General features: G+C 38.8%; 1 protein-coding gene across 1 annotated transcript in view; it reads right to left on the bottom strand.

The window, feature by feature from the left end:
- CRYBG1 (crystallin beta-gamma domain containing 1) overlaps nucleotides 1-18,071 on the bottom strand; it is a 175,626-nt gene extending 157,555 nt beyond the window's left edge. Inside the window, exon 1 of the mRNA XM_033103011.1 lies at nucleotides 17,802-18,071. Coding sequence (XP_032958902.1) covers nucleotides 17,802-18,049 — 248 coding nt within the window. The 5' untranslated portion in view covers nucleotides 18,050-18,071. The remainder of the gene's footprint in view (nucleotides 1-17,801) is intronic.
- Between the last annotated feature and the right edge of the window lie 1,851 nt (nucleotides 18,072-19,922).

Below are 19,922 nucleotides of genomic sequence, written 5' to 3'. Positions count from 1 at the left end.
CACAAGGTTTGTATTCAGAGGGATTTAGAAACTCTACCTTTGCCAATCTACCTTGTGACTTTGATGGCTCTCTACTTTTCACCAAGGGACACACCCACTGAAAAGGGTGGACATAACTACTTATCATTAGAACCAATTCAACTTCTGTATGTATTAGACATTATTGTACTTACACCTTGACCAACTTTCCTAGAAAAAATGATAAACTCTAGTATGTGATTCAGAGGATTTAATCAAGAACAAACCTTATGCAGGAAGACCAAGTTCACTCCTCCTACTATAAATGTGGAATCTAAGCCCCAGGAAAGTCAACTTTTACTGAATTAACATAGCTAATGAGTTTAGTGAATTAACATAGCTAATGAGTAGACATCCAAGTCTTCAGATTTCTGGTTTAGTTCTTTCTCCAAATTGTTATTAATCTTCTTTTTTGAATTCATCTAAATGATTGGTACAAACATCCCAAAAGTTGTGATAGAAACAGCTACATCACTTGATCAGTCTCCATTGTGCTAATAAACCATCAGACACATTTACGGGGCTCTGATCCACCAACAAGCTTTGATGCCTCAGGGAACTTGCATGCAGCCACTCTGGGTGCCTGTCCCAGGCCCAAGTCCTGGCTTTGGGGCTCCAGAAACACTTAAGAGTTCAATAACATATCTTTTCAAATCACAAGTTCCCAAAGGAAATCATTCTATGGATATTTTAAATTGTTCAGTATTTGAATTTCCTAAATACATTGTGTATAATGCTACTTAAAAACAAAACACAAAAATAAAACCTGAAGTTACGTGTTAGGACCTGAACATGAGCAGCTCTTATAGGAAACATGTCTGGTGGGGTAACAACTTCTGGGATTTTGCTCCTTTGAAGTTGTACAAGTCAGGACAGTGTCTTTGGTTATCAAACTCGAACCACTGAAATGCCCTAGAGACAACTGTCATTCAAAAGAGCATTAAAGTAGGCAAGAGTCAAACTTCAGGACTCAATAGCCGGCCATTTGTTACCAACAAAATTCCATCATTTCTACATATAGAATTTTCTTAGAAGTGTTATGGTAAAAATTTTTAATATGTGTAACAGTGTCATCTTTAACTAGAATGTGAAGATCAATAACCCACTCAACTAATCAAATACTTTTCAATTTCCTCTTCTACTTCAATATTTTACTCCATGAACTGTACCCATGTTAAATTTAAAAAAGAGAAAGAAAAAAGGACATTGCAATAAATCAGTAAAGCTACAAAACATGTTTGCTCTCTTTCTAGCTACTCCGCTGGGATATTTGTGGTGCAAGAGTGGAAAGAGCATTGGCTAAAATTCTGGAGTCCTGACTCTCATTAAACAACGTCATGCCTCCATAGCTTAATCTCCAGAATAGAGACAACCAAACCAAACTACCTCTCCCTCCCCTGAGGAGGAAATATGGACATGTCCAGTCAGCTGAAGCAATCCCCACAGGCATTTAGGTGGCGGAAGATGGAGATGAGTGAGGAAGAACACAGACAAGGAAGGGGCCATACAGTGCAGCAGCAACAGGAGCCACAGAACCCTCCACTTTGACCCCCTCGCTTTGCACAGAGACATGGATGGGGGTGCTCCATAGTAGCTTCCGACCAGAATTCCAGAGATGGGGAGCATTGGACAGAGCGGAGATTAGGATGGAGAAAAGACAAGGGAAAGTGAATACCGCCACGTATCCACTCACTTCCAAAAAGACCATAGGAAAACAGAAAAGAATTTACGAGGCTTCCAGAAAAAGAGGTGCTGAGAGCCAAGGGATGAGTCCAGGGGTGATGGCGCTTACTCTGTCTAAGCCCTCACAGTTCTCACCACACTTTCACACATTCTTTCAAAGGAGCCTCTCAACTGCCTGGTTGGGGACCTGCCAGATTGGTATCATCCCCATTTTATTGATAAATAAATACCCTGAGTCACAAAGAGCTTAGATGATTTGGCCAACGTCACCTAACAACTGAGAAATTTACAATTAAAACCCAAACCTTCCTTCTTATTTCTACATCAGTGGGGTTTTGTTTCGTTTTGTCTTTTTCTTTTCTACCATCACAGGTCACTGGTAAATGGTGAGAATTTTATATATTGAATTTTAAGTGAAATATCCTTATTTTATACATATAGTAGAATATACTCACAGTAATTCACATTTCTAAGAGCATGACATATAATCTGAGTATCAGATCAACAGACACTTCTTAAAAGATAAAATTTATTTTAAAAAGCCAACAATAAGGACTAGGACTTTTGCGCAACCCAGTGTGGTTTTGGATGAACCTCAATGCTCTTTGTCAGTCAGGGATCCTGTCAGTGATGACTCAGTGACTATAGAAGACATTGTCTTTCAATTTTAAAGATCTGTAAAGTATTAACAGCCCCTAGTAAATTTGCTGACTGCTTTGGCATTTATTCTGAAAAAATTATAGACTTTTGGGATTTAGAACTGAAGCAAAAATGATGAAGTTAACTGTTTGCCACATGCTTTGCTTTTCATTTAAAGACTAAGAAAGTTATCTCTCACATACGGAGGAATGTCAAAAACATGGTATCCACTCAGCTCACAAAATCTTGAGTGTGCTTTTTATTAGGAAGAGATCACAAGCAACCATGTGGATGAAGAAGGACTATATAAATGGATACAGAGGACTATATATGTGAATATGCAAACTGCCAAGAACAGGAGAAAATATATAAGTGGTGAGCCACTAAAATCCCAGAATGAAAAGAGAAATGAAACAATTGAACCAATAATATCCAAATGCAATAAGAGAACTGGGAACATTTGGCAGCAAATTTATCCTCCTTATCTCTTAAGTACAAGGGTTTAACACAGTGCATAGAAGAATTTATTGCTCCTTTCTTTCTGTTTCAATAGCAATTTGCTTATATCTTTCTGAGAGTACTTTAACTCAATCTATCTCCATTTTTCACTAACACTAGCTCAGACCTGACCTAATTCAATTCCCCTACCCAATTCTGAATGGTCTTTTACCCTTTTGCAGTACAAAGACTCAAACATAAAATATAATGAAAAGAGCATCCCCCTTATATTTAGATGTTGTCAGCCAGAATAATCAGCAGGAAACAGATGGCGTATACCAGAGTGTTTAAGGAACCGACTACTGTTTACAAGATGTGGGCAGGTGAGGGAAAATCAATAAAGAATGGTAGTAGAGCAGCCTAGGGCCCCCACCAGCAGGAAGCCATTACTACGCTGGACGCAGAGGCAAGGAGAGTAAGTGCTGGAACTGGCAAAATCTGAGCTGTAGAAGAGGTCCACGCATCAGAGTCTGGCCTTCAATGGAGTAACAAAACCACTAACACACTTTAGCATTATCTCCTGCTCCTGCCCTCTCCTCTAATGCCTCCATTGGCTGAACCTAATTAGAAGCCAGAGGGCAAAAGAGCGTGGTTCTTGCAGTCTGTAAACAGAGCTCCCACAGCGAAAGGAGGGTGGAGAGTGGATCTGGAAGGGCAAAAAGAGAATATTCAGAGATTGAGGCTCAACACAGAGATGTTCACTGCAGCATTACTTATAATAATGAAAAATGAGGAAGAACCTAAATGTCCAGCAATGAGTAAGAAAATTATTTTATATATCTTAATTGAAATGAGAAAATGTTTATGGTATAATATTAAGTGAAACCAGAAACAAAAGGCATCTAAATTGCTGCCTTTGTAATTTCATCTTTAGTGCTAAGTTATTTGAAAACATGCACAGAATGTTAATGGTGTCACCCATAGATGGTGAGATTATTTATTATTATAACTATATGGCAAATCTGCCAAAGTAGCCAAGGGGAATGTAAACCACATCAATAAATAAAATTAGAGCCTCAGAGTCACTCAGTTTTCCTGGGTCTCTCCCATGTATACAGGAGGGTTACATGCTATTAAACTTTAATTCATTTTTCTCTGTTAAAAAAAATATTAGAGGCTCAATCATAAAAGAACAGTCCCCCGCAAGGTTCATTGCTCTGATCACTTCCACAGAATTGAACATGACATTTAAAAAGTGGCATCAACCAATCAAGCTTCTTCAAAGAAGATAAAGTGATACTTTGGGGCCTAGAATACAACTCATGCAAAGAACATGAGAATAAACTGGGTTCATTTCTCTATTACTTTCCATAGTTCACGTTATACTTTCTCATTTCCCCCCAGCAGCTCTTTAAACAAGGTATATATATATATCCATATATATCTGTATTATGACCATTCTAACCACTAAAGAGATTATGCCTCCCTCATCCTAACAGGTCATTAAAAATAAAAACAATTCTAAACCCTAAAACAAAATTTTAATATCTTGAAATAACATGAAACTTCCAGGCTTCTTCCGGAAGTTTTTCTCTCCCTCATTCCTGCTTTGCTGACATTGTAAACACATGTTTAATTTACCAAGTAGGTAATCTGGCACTAGTACATAAATAAGTGTAAAGAACTTAGTGCTAGAACGTATGTCTGTGTATACATGTACATATCTATAGAAACAGACATATGAAAATATAACCATCAATTTAGAGACTTTGTATACACATAACTGGATCACGGGTATACACACACACACAAACATTGTCAGGTGTTCTTTGGAATTCCAGTAAGTGTTGAAAGCTTTCAAGAATTATCAATCCTCTGGGCCCTGTGAGGTTTAACTTCCTGTATCTCTCAGCCTCTGTCTTGGACACATTTGAATATTTTCTCTTCTTCCTTGTTATAACAGTAAGGATGGAAACTTTTCATTATTTTAACGGTGAATAGTGCAGCTTCTACAGAAGACAGGCTAGTGAGACTCAGTTTCCCAGCAATAGCGCTTGAACCGGTTTGCCCGCCCACACCGCAAGGCCTCACATATAGCAGGTATCCGTAAAAAAGTTTAACAAATGCATTGCACGAGAGCAGTTTCACGCTCATATTTACTTATCTTCCGGAGTGTGATAGACAGTCACTTAAGAGTCACATGTCAAGACTGCTTTTGAGAGGTAACATTTGCTCAGTTACTTGAGTCAAAAATGAAAGAAGCAAACCTCATGCTTCAATTACCATTATTCTCAATAATTGTTTTTAAAATTAGAGAAAGTCTACAATAAGCTGAACTGAGCAGAGAGTGTGGTTTAAAGTAAAGTAGCAAATTTCTAGTTGTACTCTGGAAATTGAGCGGCACTGATGACTATAAAAATGTATACTTTAAAATCACTACAGTAAGTCTAAATACCAGAGCATATGCATTTTTAGGTTAGTGTAATGGAAGCAGAAATTAAGTCTCTTCTATGATGTACTGTGAGTTAGTTCTGTGTATATAAATACGCATAGAAATCAATGAGCATTCTTAAATCTAATATTTAAATCCCTCAAACACATAAAAGTCTAAATAAAATACAATTTTGAGAGATATGGGCGCTAAAGACAAACTTACTACCTCCCATAAAGACAAAGATTATTTAAAGAATTTTCATAATCCTTTTACATCTAACTCTCTAGATCAGGGGTGTCCAAACTTTTTTCAACAGTTTTCACACCCAGGGCCATATGCAGTAAAATACACAAACAGCCGGGCCACTCACTCGAGGTGAAGTACGTATTGCCTCACCTGGTTTATTTAAGTAAACTAAATATATTTTTGGAATTTGCTGCGGGCCAATTAAAAATGGATTGTGGGCCGCAGTTGGCCCGCGGGCTGCAGTTTGGACACCCCTGGTCTAGATCCATGTCTTTCAAACCAACAGTATCTCCTATAAATTTGGAGTTTTGGTCACCAGCACTTTCTTTCCTGTTTAAGGGCTGTGATTAATCTTTACGCAGAGTGAAAAACCCTAAGCATTTTTCTCCTTAGATTCCTTTACATATTCTGTGAATCATCCCAGTAGCAGGTAATATATGTCTGTGGCTTTTAGAGTAGATTGGAAATCAGGTGTGACAAGTTTAGTTAACACTTCAGGGACTGAGTCATTGATTCTCAGCAGAAATATCTCAAGTCAAGGGTTCCCAGGAAAGCAAGGTGACCCATGGACTTCCCGATGCACATGAATTCTCTGTTCTTATATGTTCTCCTTCTCTACAATGGGACGAAGCAGGGTGCAGATAATCAAAAAGGAGTAATGCTTCCTTCCTGGCTCTTGAAAGGGTTATGGCTCTGAGAGTAAATGGATACTACATTTTTTGGATGTGTCTATTCTTTAGCTAGCTAACTCCCATACACACACACCCTCTACCAACATTCAATGAGCTTCAGTTTTCTCATGGTGCAGTGAAAATATTATGAGCCTTGGAGTCAGAAAGACCTGGGTTCAAATACTGCTCTGTCATTTACTAAGAATAAATGAGGCTCACCGAACATGAAAGCAACTGTCACATATTAGGTATTTGATAATTGTGCCCTTTGTCCTATTTATTCTTGACAAAAGTTTCTTATGTTTACTTAAGTTATAAGAGAGGTTGGGGATTATATGGCTGAAAAGAATTCTCCTCCTCCATTCCCCTATGCCATGCCCATTTTCCTCAGAAAACATGCCCAAACCGAACTAACTGTTTGCCGTTTGTTGATCAGTTATTGAGTGGCATAAAGATAAAAATTGGTGCCCCTCTTTGTTTAACACCTGCTGGCTTTGTAAATGTGTGGAATCATAACCAGGGTGTGATTACACACACGCAAAAGCAGCCAGGAATCCTGTAGCGAGCAAGAAAGTTGATGCAAAAATTCCCAAGGAGCTTCTTTGTAGGAAGAAAGTACATGATGATGGAGACGAAGTCTCCCAGCATCTTCAACAGTTATCACCTAGACCTAGCACTGGTTGTTCCCTGATGGGTGCAAAAAAGCTGTTGATAAAAGTGAACTCAACAGGGAAGGGTACTATTAAATGCCAACAATAAACTGGTTACAGAGACTTCTTGGTCAAATGACTTGAAACTTCTTACAAGGTGAGATTAGGACAATCACAAAGTGCAAATTGGTAAAAAGAAAGTCAAAACTTTGAGCAAATGCCAGACATTCAGTAGTACTTACTGTGCTTTTCTCCTGAAAAAAATCCAAAACCTAGTTTTAGACCAGCTTGTTTAAACATGTCTACTGACTCATTCGGGGAATACCAAGGCTCTTGTTTCAATCCAAAGTATGTTCCTATGAAGAATTCCTGATCGATAATCGAGTCTATTCCAGACAAAATTGTTTTGGGTAGCTAATACTGAAAGAGAATAGTTTTATAATCCCACCTTGGAGCAACTATACTTTCTTGTTTTGTAGATAATAACCACCACTTAGTTCATGGGAGCTAACCAGTGGAGAAGCAAGCCAACTTTTGCAAGGCAGGAGAGCCAAGAATGGCTGGCAAGGCCTGGGGGAACCTCCACTGCTCAGGCTTCAAAAGGGCCAGTTCTTAGATTTGCACATGGCACTCGTGATAAAAGGAGACACTGTATTTCAACAGGAATGTCAACAGTTTGCTTTGACTGTCATATCTTTCTCAAATACCAGATGTAAAAACATCAAGCTGTGCTTTCATAGGATATTTATGAATCCATTAGTATTATCAAAACATTTAAATCATAAATAAAACATATTACATATCAAATCACCAGCATTATTTCAAGCCCCATAAAGGGAGTTCTTGCATGGCTACAATACGATAGACTCTATAATTATAAATGACATTTTGTTATTATAAAATATGGCTTCTATAAGCTTTAAATTTTTTTGAAAACATGAATTAAGTTATTTTAAGGTTTGGGGGGCTGGGTTTTAGTTAGTAAGTGAAGTACTAATCATAGCAGAGACTCTGAAAGTATTCAATATGTCATAACCAGACCTCTAGTGTATTCACCAGCTGAATAGCTAGCAACTCAATCGAGAAATCAGACAGTCTCATAGTTGTTGGTTTATGAAACCAGGGGAAGATTTCCAGGAGAAGAGTCATCAGGAAGTTAGATGAGTCAGTTGGGCTCCTGTCAAAAGTGGATATAGGCCAAGAAAGGAGAGGTACAGTCTACAATCCAAGAGAACCCAAAAGAACAGCTGACCAGAAACTAGAAAACCTAAGGTTTTGTCCTGCTTCCTCCATCTGCATCGGCTTCTTTGGACTTCAATTTCCTCATCTGTGAAATGAGGGTGTGGGCTTACTGCACAGAGCCGTTAGGAGCCTCACGTGGGAAGAAACATCAGCAACGGTTTATAATCCTTGAAGAGTAAGGTCAACCTAAGGTGAAGTGTGTATTTGTTGCCAGGGAATTGTCAATGATAAATCAGGTAGTAAAAGCGAAAAATTCAAGCAGCAGGACTTCTGGAGACCTAACGTTAGAGTGGCTACTAGCGGCTCTGCTTGAGAAATTCTGATACCCCCACTTAACCCGAGCAGCAGCTATAAATGTTGAGGGCTACCCATCTGGCCACTTATCTCTGACCTTGCATTCTGCTGCCAGTACCAAGACTGCAGGGCAGGAAGGAGGATGTACAAACGAGGCCCCCTCTTGGTTATGCTGCTTTCTGACAAAGCTTAAGCAGGAGCCCAGAACTCGGGATCTAGACCCAATACTTCTGCATATAACATACACTTTAGAATTTCTGCTTTAAAAGTGATTTTTCTTCAAGATTTTAATGTACTTATATTTCTATGAATTTACATGTTTTCTCTCCACTACTTAACAAAGAAATTGTCTAGTACCAAAAATATACTCTTTGTGGGAATATAAAGAAGGCAACATTAATCACAGTGATTGATATCAATTTGCAGTGATTAATCGCAGGACTCAAGACCACCAGGTGGGTAATTCCAGCACCAGCCATTATGAGCTCTGTGATGTTGGTTAAATTACCATACACCTCTCATTTTCCTCAAAATGGGAATAGTACCTCAGAGATGTTATGAATTAATTGTACTGAGTTAATATTTGTAAAGCACTTCGAACAGTGTCTGATACACACAGTATATGTAAATAAACTGCATCTTTCCATTAAATATTAATGGAAAACAATGTTTTCACAGATATGGTGTGAAGTAATTATTATAAACCAAATGCTTCCTCTATTTTCTTATCATATTCATAGCACATATTATTTTGCCTTTTGACTCCAATTACAAGACAAATAACTATCCAACTAGCAAGTCCAAAGAACTATCTGGAGCTTATGCTACTGCTTATTAACTACTTTGAGAAAAAGAAGTGTATCACGCATGGTGTCTTTATGTAACTGTTGGCCAAATCTCTTATTCGAGCTGTTGATATTACCTTCAGGATGCCATAACCCTAACTTCTTTTTCTTCTTCTTCTTTTTTTTTTTAATTTTGAGGGTCAGATGCTTTTATTTATTTATTTTGTTTTTTAAAATTTGGGGGGAATATTGGAGAACAGTGTGTTTCACCAGGGCCCATCAACTCCAAGTCATTGTCTTTCAATCTAGTTGTGGAGGGCACAGCTCAGCTCTAAGTCCAGTTGCTGTTTTCAATATTTAGTTGCAGGGGGCGCAGCCCACCATCCCATGCGGGAATTGAACCGGCAGCCTTGTTGTTGAGAGCTCACGTTCTAACCAACTGAACCATCCGGCCACCCCTATAACCCTAACTTCTAATACATGAGACACCTAGGGTCATTGGTTTGAAATGGCATACAGCAAGAATAAATACAGCCAGCAGCCAACTCTTTTCACCATAGAATATTAAGCCAAGCTTAACAGCAACTTTCTTTTACTCATTTAATTTCCATCTATGGGAAAGTAAAAACAAAAGGCACTTGTTAATTCCGCGTTAGCTCCAGGTTCAATCTGTACTGATGTATAACTTGTTGATGAGAGAAGCTGGAGACACTGTGAATGGATTTTGAATTCTGTCTCACTTGTATGTTCTGGGATCTCCGATACTTTCTTGAAATGATTGCTTGTTATAAAGGGTCTCTATCATTGCTTCATTTCTAATGAACAGGCCAACCCAAGAGACACACAGTCTTGTAAAGACAGTACTAAGCAAGTGCTCATTCTGTAAAATGAAGACTTCTCATAAATCTGAACACACACAGGTATTTTGATGAGGCATGTGGGTTGGCCCAATGCAACTGGGTTAAGGGAGCTATAAATGAGCTAATGAGACTCATAAACAATTAACTGGTCTTTCTGGCCAAACTCCCCACAAGTGTCGAACATTCTTACATATTTTATCTTGAAAACTCAATTTAGGACAAGATATTAAATTCACATTTCCATCCTCTCTTGGGTAAAAAGCCCAGAACTCATTTTTCTAAAGTGAATATATGGAAAGATACCTATTGGATGTGCCAGGCAATTTGGTATGAAAATGAAGACAGTATATTTTTAAGGAAGAACACCTTGCTTGGAGAACATAGGCAATGCTGGACTCTACTTGACAGACTCCAAAACGATTTTGACAAAGATTGAGTTAGCCATGTATCCTAAACAGCAATCCTCTTTGGATCTTTAAATCTAAAAAACTGTCAAGAACCAGTCATTTTTAGCCTATTTTAGAGTATCAGAAACACGTTTGCCTATAATTTCAGCAAAGGTTTTCAAATCAGTGTGTCACATTCCCAGACCAATCTTCCTAGGTGCCAAAATATGACAGAAGACCTTAAGTAATATACTCTCAGGCTCTAGATATTTTAAGGAACTGGAGAAAATGATGTATGCATAATCCTGAGTAAATGATTCTTTTTCTTTGTTTTAAATGCCACTGTGAAAATAAAAGTTTCCATGAGGTTCCTTTTGGTTCAGTATCAGATATAGTTTAAGATGATCATAACCTCAAGAAGATTTGGAGCCTTTGATGATCTCCATATCAGAGAATAAAATTTCTCATTAATTATTCAACATGAAACTTCTTCATGAGAGAAAAAGTTTTCTGCTTCTTCAGGATAATCCTTTTTCTGATCTCAGTGTGTCCGATTAAATCATCTATTTCTGCACTTAATGCATCATATGCTACTTTATTCATCTTCATCCGTATGCCCCATCCTCCACTAGGCTGGAAGTTTCTTAGGATCACCTCTAATTTCATTGTTCTATTCCATAGTGACTAATACAGAATTAGTGCTCAGTGTTTATTAAACATAAGAAACTTCTCTTTGAAATTTAGTTGGTAATAATTTCAATAAGAAGATACAGAAAGGAATTTGTGCCATAGAATAATCTATCGCTAATCCTAGAAAAATGACTCTCTAGATCAGATTGCACTGCTTTCCATGAACAGGATCTCTGGGTCTTCTATACAATAAATACAGCATAAAATGGAGATTAAGCAATTATTTGATAAAGTTTTCAAGGTAAACAGAAATATACACAACTCAAAATTCAAATGATCTCTCCAGAAACAATTTTTAAAATAAATAAGTCACTTTTTCTGCATGAACATTCCTAAAACACAACTGATCCCTTAGGTGAACTCAAACTTTAAGACAGATCCTTCCTTATATAGTCAATTAATCTATGACAAAGGAGGCAAGAATATACAATGAAATAAAGAGAGTCTCTTCAATAAGTGGTGTTGGGAAAATGGGCAGATACACGCAAAAAAAAAAAAAATGAACTACTGTCTTACACCATATACCAAAATAAACTCAAAATGGATTAAAGACGTAAATGTAAGACATAAAACTATAAAACTCCCTGAAAAAAACATCGGCTGTAAACTCTTTGACATTGTTCTTAGCAATATCTTTTTGGATATATCTCTTCTGGCAAGGGTAACAAAAGAAAAAACTAAACAAGTGGGATTACATCAAACTAAAAAGTTTTTGAAGAGCAAAGGAAACCATCAACAAAACGAAAAGACAACCTACTGAGTGGGAGGAGATATTTGTAAATGATACATCAAATAGTGGTTAATATTCAAAATATATAAGAAACTCAAAAAGCTTAACACCAGAAAAACACAAACAATCCAATTAAAGAGAGGGTAGAGGACCTAAATATGTATTTCTCCAAAGAGGACATACAGATGGCCAACAGACGTATAAAAAGATGCTCAGTGTCACTAATCATCAGAGAAATGAAAACTAAAACCAAAATGAGGTACCACCTCACACCTGTCAGAATGGCTATCTTCAAAAAATCAACAAATGACAAGAGCTTGAAAGGATGTGGAGAAAATAGAACCCATATACATTGTTGATGGGATTGCAAATTGGTGCAGCCCCTATGGAAAACAGTATGAAAGTTCCTCAAAAAATTAAAAACAGAACTACCATATGACCCAGCAATTAATTCCATTTTGGGGCATTTATCTGAAGAAATCCAAAACATTAATTCAAAAAGATATATGCACCCTTATGTGCATTGCAGCATTATTTACAATAGCCAAGATATGGAAGCAACACAAGTGCCCATCAACAGACAGATGGATAAAGAAGTGGTACATATATAAAATGGATTACTTGGCCATGAAAAAGAATGAAATCTTACCATTTGTGACAATAAAGATAGACCTAGAGGGTGTTACGCTAAGTGAAATAAGTCAGACAGAGAAAGATAAATACTGTGTTATTTCACTCATATGTGGAGTCTAAAAACAAAATAAAACAAATGGAAAAAAAGACATACATTACATGTCACTTGCTAAGGGAAGCCTTAAAAAACAATAACTGTAAGACAGATATGTGGCTTTTTAAAAAAGATTTTTATTAAAATATAGCTAATATACAATATTATATTCATTTCAGTTGTACACCATAGTTATTCAACAGGACCCACCTGACACTATACATAGTTATTACCATATTATTCAGTATATTCCCTCACAGATATGTGCTTTTTAATATTCATAGTAAGATGGGCATTTTGAATGAATATGAGGAGTTATAAATGAGTTTCAATACTAATATCTTTGCTACATTGTTTAATCATGGATAAATAGTAAAGCAGATTCACTGTCTCATCCATGCAAACAAGATTTATAATTAAAAGCTAAAGAAGAAAAAAAGAAGTGAACCCAAGCCCAAAAGTTCTAAAGGTCCCCAAAAACATTTACGTTACTTGTACATGAACTAAGAAGTTTATGACCGAGGGTGGCCAAATGGCTCAATTGGTTAGAGCGCGGTCTCTTAGCAACAAGGTTGCCGGTTCAATTCTTGCATGGGATGGTGGGCTGCGCCCCCTGCAACTAGATTGAAAAGGGCAACTGGACTTGGAGCTGAGCTGCGCCCTCCACAACTAGATTGAAGGACAACAACTTGGAACTGATGGGTCCTGAGAAACACACTACTCCCCAATATTCCCAATTAAAAAAAAATTTTTTTTTTAAAGATTATGACTGAAAGTGTGGAAATAGAGGGTAGATAGAGTGATACAATGACAGAGATAAGTGGCAAAGAATGATCCTATACCACACTTAGACTCCAAAATCACTTCAGGAGAAACTCCTCTAACTCCAAAGGCTTCCTAAGGCAGATGTATTCAGACTTTTCAGTCTCGGAACGCACAAAGGGCCACCCGTTAGAGACTAACATGACCATCCAGATACTCAAAGACACTTCAAGGCTGGACAGACCCAATGACAACTTCTTCTGGGCTTCTGAAGTTGATTGCACGTACAAAAAAAAGTATTTATCAATGCCACTACCATTACTATGAAGACAACGGCAATTACAACTATCACTGCCCCTAACACTCCTGCTCCCAGCACTTTTCACCTGTCAAGCACCTGCTTTGGGCGAGGCCCTGTGTCAGGTGTTTTACACTGTAATACTGAATCCTCATAGAGTCCCAGCCAGGAAGTGGGATTATTTCCATTTTACAGGTGAGGAAGCTAAGCTAAAGACTGAGGCTTATCAAAACTTACCCAAAGAGCCGAGGCAGATTTGAAACTGAGTGTCCAGCACCACAGTCTATGCTTTTTTTCACTGCAGTGTGCTTTCAGAGCTACTATTCACTGAGCATCTGTTATCTTCCAGGCACTGTGATAGTCGTTTTAAATATATAGAAAAATATAGAAATCTCAAAAGCAATGCTAAGAGGTAGGTCACAGATCATGAAACTGAAGTTAGAGCAGTAAAGAAACTTCCCCAGGAACTGATAGCTAGTGAGTGATGGAGCTATAAAATTTAAATTCTTGGTTTAGCAGTGGTGAAACAAAATACACCTAAAATGTCAAACTCTTGCTTCTGTAGCTTTGGCATGAGCTAAATAAGAGAAATAACCCAGTATTAACCAATTTAAATGCAAAATTAGATTTAAAAAAAAAGAAGAAGAAGAAGGCTTACTTACTAGGTCCTTTACGTTAGAAATAATTAAACCTGTTTAGAATCTAAACACTAAAGCTGCCATAAAAGACTGAAAACTAAAATCAATTTTAAGTCACACTCTATAGTTCCAGAATGCTTACAAATAACATTTTAAATGATTGTTCTTTTTCTGACGGAATTAAACAACAGTTTATCCTCACAACACTCCAATGATATAAACAAGTAGTAAGTTGTTTTCCTTTTATAAAAGGGAAAGGTCCATTCAAGTACAGAAAAACTGAAAACTAAGGGACTGCTTACAATCCCAGAACTTGAGCTTGCACACCCTGGCATGGAGGTAGGTCTCTGCCCACCCAGTGAGGATGCTCTGCCCTCTGGCCCTAGCTGCATTTTGTCTCCAAGTGAAAGTAGGTCTGCTGATTTTCAGAGGATGACGAGGACCTCCCACCACTTGAGTGTGGCTCTCATGCAGAGAGTATTAATGCTTGCTTCTAAGTTTGGGGTTCAATTCAGTTCCAGGGTGATTTTTTTTTTAATTCACTGCATTGACCTTTAGCTAAGCACCCACTTCTAATCAAAGTAACACTGGGTGCCTTAATTAGGGAAAATAAAAAGGAAGTACCATTTCCATCATAGAGCAGGAAATACACACATAAAATTGCTGCTCAAAAGGAGGTAGAAGCAAGATACCAGCAAGAAAGAAAGAGGAACGTCTCCCACTTATTGAGTGCTTAGGTATCCCAGTCACTTTTCTGAGCACTTGATGTGTATTAACCTGTTTATTTTTATAACAACTTATTACGGCCTTTGGTGGATTAGAAAACCGAGGCAGAAAAAGGTTCATAACTTGCCCAGGGTGACATGACTAAGTGTCACAGTAAGTAGAACAGGGACATTGTTCCTGAAGAGCCCATACTCTGAATAAATTGTCTACAAAATAGAGTAAAATTCAAAACCTAATAAATGATAGTGTCACTAGTGGCTACTAAGGAAAGTTGGCCAATAGCTCACCATGCCCTCTCCACACACACCACCGGGCCGCTGATCTCAAGAGACTAATGGGAGACAGGAGGCGTGGCTGGCCCAGGAGGGTAACAGCTCTGTTTCTATGAAAAATAACATTAACATGTTTACTGAAACCAAGGTGAAGAAAACCTTTAAGGGTGAATTTTAGGAAAACAGGCAGCCATGTTCAAGTCCTTTTACGTAAAGAAAGAAAGTAACCATCGTTAATTTTCAGAACATCAACACTAAAGGCCACAAATATTTGCAGAATACAGAAATCTGACATCAATAAACTTTGAAACATCATTGGAATAGTAAGCTCTTCTAGGAAGAAAAGCATTTCCCCCCATCTAACCCTGTTTTTTTTTTCCATTTCTTCCATTAAATCTTTGCATTAATAATGATGATGATGATGATGGTTTTTACATTTACTGAATTCCTACTTTTTGCCCAGAAGTGTGATAAAAGTTTTACATTTTATAACATAAAAACTCATTTGATATTCACGACAGCCCTGCAGAGTCAGTATTACTATTTCCTCCATTTTCCAAATGAAGAAACTGAGACTCAGAAAGGTAAAGAAACTTGTCAAAGGTCACACAGCCATTTCATTTTTTTAAAACCTAAAAGCTCATAATATTAACCGTATGTGCCCAGCAAATGCATGTAGCCACCTGACTGTCCCACTCTCATGTAGAGACAAAGGCCACAGTGAGGGCTGCACATTCTGCCCGAGTTCCACCACCTCCAAGTCCTGGACAGGGTCAGATGGCTCAAGAGAGCCACACTGGCCAAAGACCGACCAACCTAAGAGCACTTTGACCACTCTCTTTAGACTAGAAACAGGTATACTCTCTCAGAAGTAAATAAAATATTTTAAAAGATGATTTAACTAGAAAAACATCCCAAAGACAGACCAGTATGTTTAGTTTTCAGAACATTTGTCCGTACAAAGTTCATCATAGTTCTGAAGGGAAGCATAGAGGGCTCCAAGACTGAACTAAAATACAAGAGGCTCAAGGAGAGAAGCAAAAGTTCCTGTTTTAAGTTTTAGTTTAAAATGTATTTGCATTTGAATAAATGGTCCATAGGTATGAATGATTACATCTGGATAGACAGCAAATGATAGGGCTACATCAGATAAGAACGACCCCTATGGAAATATTTAAACTATTTACTGAGGGAATAGGAAAACTAGTATGAAGTAACATTTTGTTAGAAATTTCAATTCGTAATGAAGCACAGCATGTCTTTGAATAGATAAAAATATGTTCTATTACAACCAATTACTGGATAATAAAGTGAGAAAAAAATAAAATGCCTTCTCTCTTAGTACTTCTCTCCCTACCCCCTCACACATACTCAGATCACGCTGAACCACTTGCGCTTCTGAGGAAGTACCATGCTCTTCCGAGTATTGGCGATGCTTCCAGTATCGCCTCTGCCTGGAACTTGTTGCTCCTCCCGGATCTGACTAAGCCACTTCAGCTATCCTCCTCCACGAAGCCTTCCTGGATCCCCTACTCTGCGCTAACATCTATCATAGCATTTATCCCACTGTTCACTTTTTGGTCTCCACAAGAGACTAAGAATTCTTTGATGGCATAGACCCCTCTCATTGTTTTTTTTACAGCCCAGCATTTAGTTAAGATGCTCAATAAAATTTTTACTAAATGATTGAAAACATATTGCAAAATTCAGACTTTTTTAAATCTGAAAGGAAAAATATATCTAAAATGCAAATCTTGTACAATTTTACTCTGGCCCTCATTTTTCTTGAGAGTGTATTTTAAAAACACACACAGAAGGAATTACTGGACATTGCCCACTGTCCTTCATTAAAAACCTTTTATACCTCCAAACCACATAAATATACTGTTACTTCAAACTGATTATTATGCAATAAATGTAACAATTCAGATAATGCAATTGAATAATTACACATATAGAAGAAAATCACCACAAAATCATGATAAAGATTTAAAAAGCACAATGACAATTATACTTTGAATAACTCGGTGCTGCCTCGTTTTTGCCAGGTATTCCAATGGGGACAAGCCATTTAACCCTTTGGCCTCAGGTTCTCCACCCATAAAATGGGGGTAACCACCCCTGCCACTTCCTTCTCCGTTCCGATATCGCCAGGAGAATGGAGATATAAGAGCTGTAAGAGTGGGGATCTTCACAATGAAAGCCCCATTATCCAACGTATTATGTAATCCCAAGGTAGAGTTGCTATCATCATTCATTACGACCTTTCACTCTCCTGCTCTTGTTAGCAAGTTGGTAGGGTAGACTTGCAAAATTCTTTGCCAGTCAAAATCAAGGCCACCTGGGTGGGCACAAGTTCCCCTCGCTGGTGCTTGGTCTGAGCGAGAGGCAGCAACGAGCCTGAGCACCCCGCCACCCCCCACACAGAGGCCACGACTGCGCCCGTCTGGACCCCGTTACACTCCTGCCGGATGAAACAGACCCTGGGCTTGTGCCCTTCTCTAAAGGGGTTAGAGCGAGGCCACCGGTGGAGAGGACCCAAGCGTCCATGTAGCTGGAGTACCTCGGAAGGAAGAGGAGGTGCGCCTGGAGGGCTGGGGCGAGGAACTCACCTGGCCTCGCAGAGGGCCGCCGGGGGCGGGTGCGGAACGAACACCCCACAGTCAGACGGCGGAGGCTGCTGCTTCTTCTTGGGGCGCCAGATATGGAAAGGGGTGTGCTTCTTGGAGCTTCTGGAGGGGCTGGACTCCCCGGGGTCGCCCTGAGATGGCAGCGACAGTGGCATCTTCTTGTCTGCCTCCTCCTCCACCCGCTGCTCCGATGCTGCTCTCTCCGCCGCCCGGCCCTTGTGAAAGAACATACCTGGGCGCCGGCTCGCCTGCCTTTACCCAGCGCGCTCTCGGACCCCACCCCCTCGCCAGGGAGTTAGAGAACGAGGATAGAGCCCAGCAAGAACAGCACCGCTGTGCGTGCTTTCCCCGCGGAGACCGCCCTGGCGTGGCACAGTGCCCCCGCGCGGCGAAGGCGGCTCTGAGCGCCAGCCCAGGTGAGGCGGGCGCGCCAAGAGCTCCAGGTAAGCACGACGCAGTCCGGGTCTCCGGCTCCCGGGTCACGGCTGCTGGGGGTGGGGGCCCCGACACCTACTGGAATCCCTGGGAACTGCGTCTCCAGACTGCATCCCCTCCTCTAGACTGGGGACCAGAGCTAGGTCTGATTTTGACAGCATCTCTAGTGCATATGCCATCGGTCGCCTGCAGAGTTGGCCGCTTGCGGCCTGTGCCAGTCTGGCAAGATGAGTGGCTTTGCCATGAGCCCCGCCTGACGAAGGATGGGAGAGGCGCATCCCTTGGCCGGCCCACCCGACAATTAGGACTATTCCTATCTGGCCCTTGGGTGGCTTGGGCAATATAGTCGTATGCTGGCTGGCTTCGGTTCCTGTTTGTAAACACGGGTGCCAACTTCTCTCCTCTCCCTTTGAGAGTCAAATAATTAATTTGTACTTGCATCTCATAAAGCACAAAAGGCTAAAAAACAGAAGGTAATTAGGCATATTGCCCCGTTCCCAAAGGGCTTAGTAGATCCCTCATTGCGAATTAAATGCCAGTCCCACAAGGTTCTAGTCTTCTGCTTTACTACTAATGATTTTCTTTTCTTAACCTCACAATCGTGGTTAAATAATAAAGGCAACTAATATTTAAGCAAAGGAAGTACATGAACAATTGTTTTGGGCATTATTAGAGTACAAAGAGCTCAAGATCTAAGTATTGCTTAAAAATTCAGTGCAGTACAAAGTCCCTCTTAAACTGTCTTACCTTCTTTCTTTTCTCTTGAAAGACTCAGCTCATTCACTCACTCACTCATTCAAGGAACATTTATTTGATTATTTTTATATTTATGTTTTTATCAAGGTATAACCTATATACAGTAGAAAATACACAGATTATTAGTATATAACTCAAATTTGTGGTTGGAGGTGTAAAATTATTTTAATGAAGGACAGTTGATATTGTCCCAGAAAATCCTTCAGTATGTGGCTGTTAAATAAACCATTAGAAAAATATACAGTATTTCAAAAATTTCAGAAATCTCTCTCCTGTCCCCTTCCAGTGTCTTACTCCTTCCTCCTATAAAAGTAAACAATTATTCCAACCTCTATCATCATAAATTAATTTTGCCTCTTCTGGAAGTTCATTTAAGTAGAATCACCATATGTACTTTTTTGTGTCTGGTTTCTTTTGCTCAATATTAGTCTATGAGAATCATCCATATTGTTACATATAGCTTTTCATTTTTAAGAAAAATTATTATGCACTATTCCATGATATGAATATACCTCAATTAATGTATCCATTCTGTGAATGGATACAATTTATGTATCCATACTGTGAACGGACATTTACAGTTTCCAGTTTGGGGTTATTACGAATAAAGCTGATGATGAACCTTCTTAGACATAAGCATTCATTTCTTTTGGATATATACCTAAGAGTTCAATCTCTGGGTAGTAGAATATGCATATGTTCGGTTTTAGTAAATTTTGTCAAGCAAGTTTCCCAAATGGTTGTACCAATTTATACTCCTTTCAGCAATGTTTGAAATTTCCAGTTTTTCTGCATCTTCATCAACACAATATTATCAATCCTTATTATTTTGGTCATTCTGATGGGGGTGTAGTGGTATCTCATTGCAATTTTAATTTATGTTCCCTCAAGAAATATTTGTTGAGTTTATTG

Source organism: Rhinolophus ferrumequinum, chromosome 3 (assembly GCF_004115265.2).
Source record: "Rhinolophus ferrumequinum isolate MPI-CBG mRhiFer1 chromosome 3, mRhiFer1_v1.p, whole genome shotgun sequence".
NCBI lineage: Eukaryota > Metazoa > Chordata > Mammalia > Chiroptera > Rhinolophidae > Rhinolophus > Rhinolophus ferrumequinum.
This window is presented reverse-complemented; position numbering and strand designations above follow the sequence as displayed.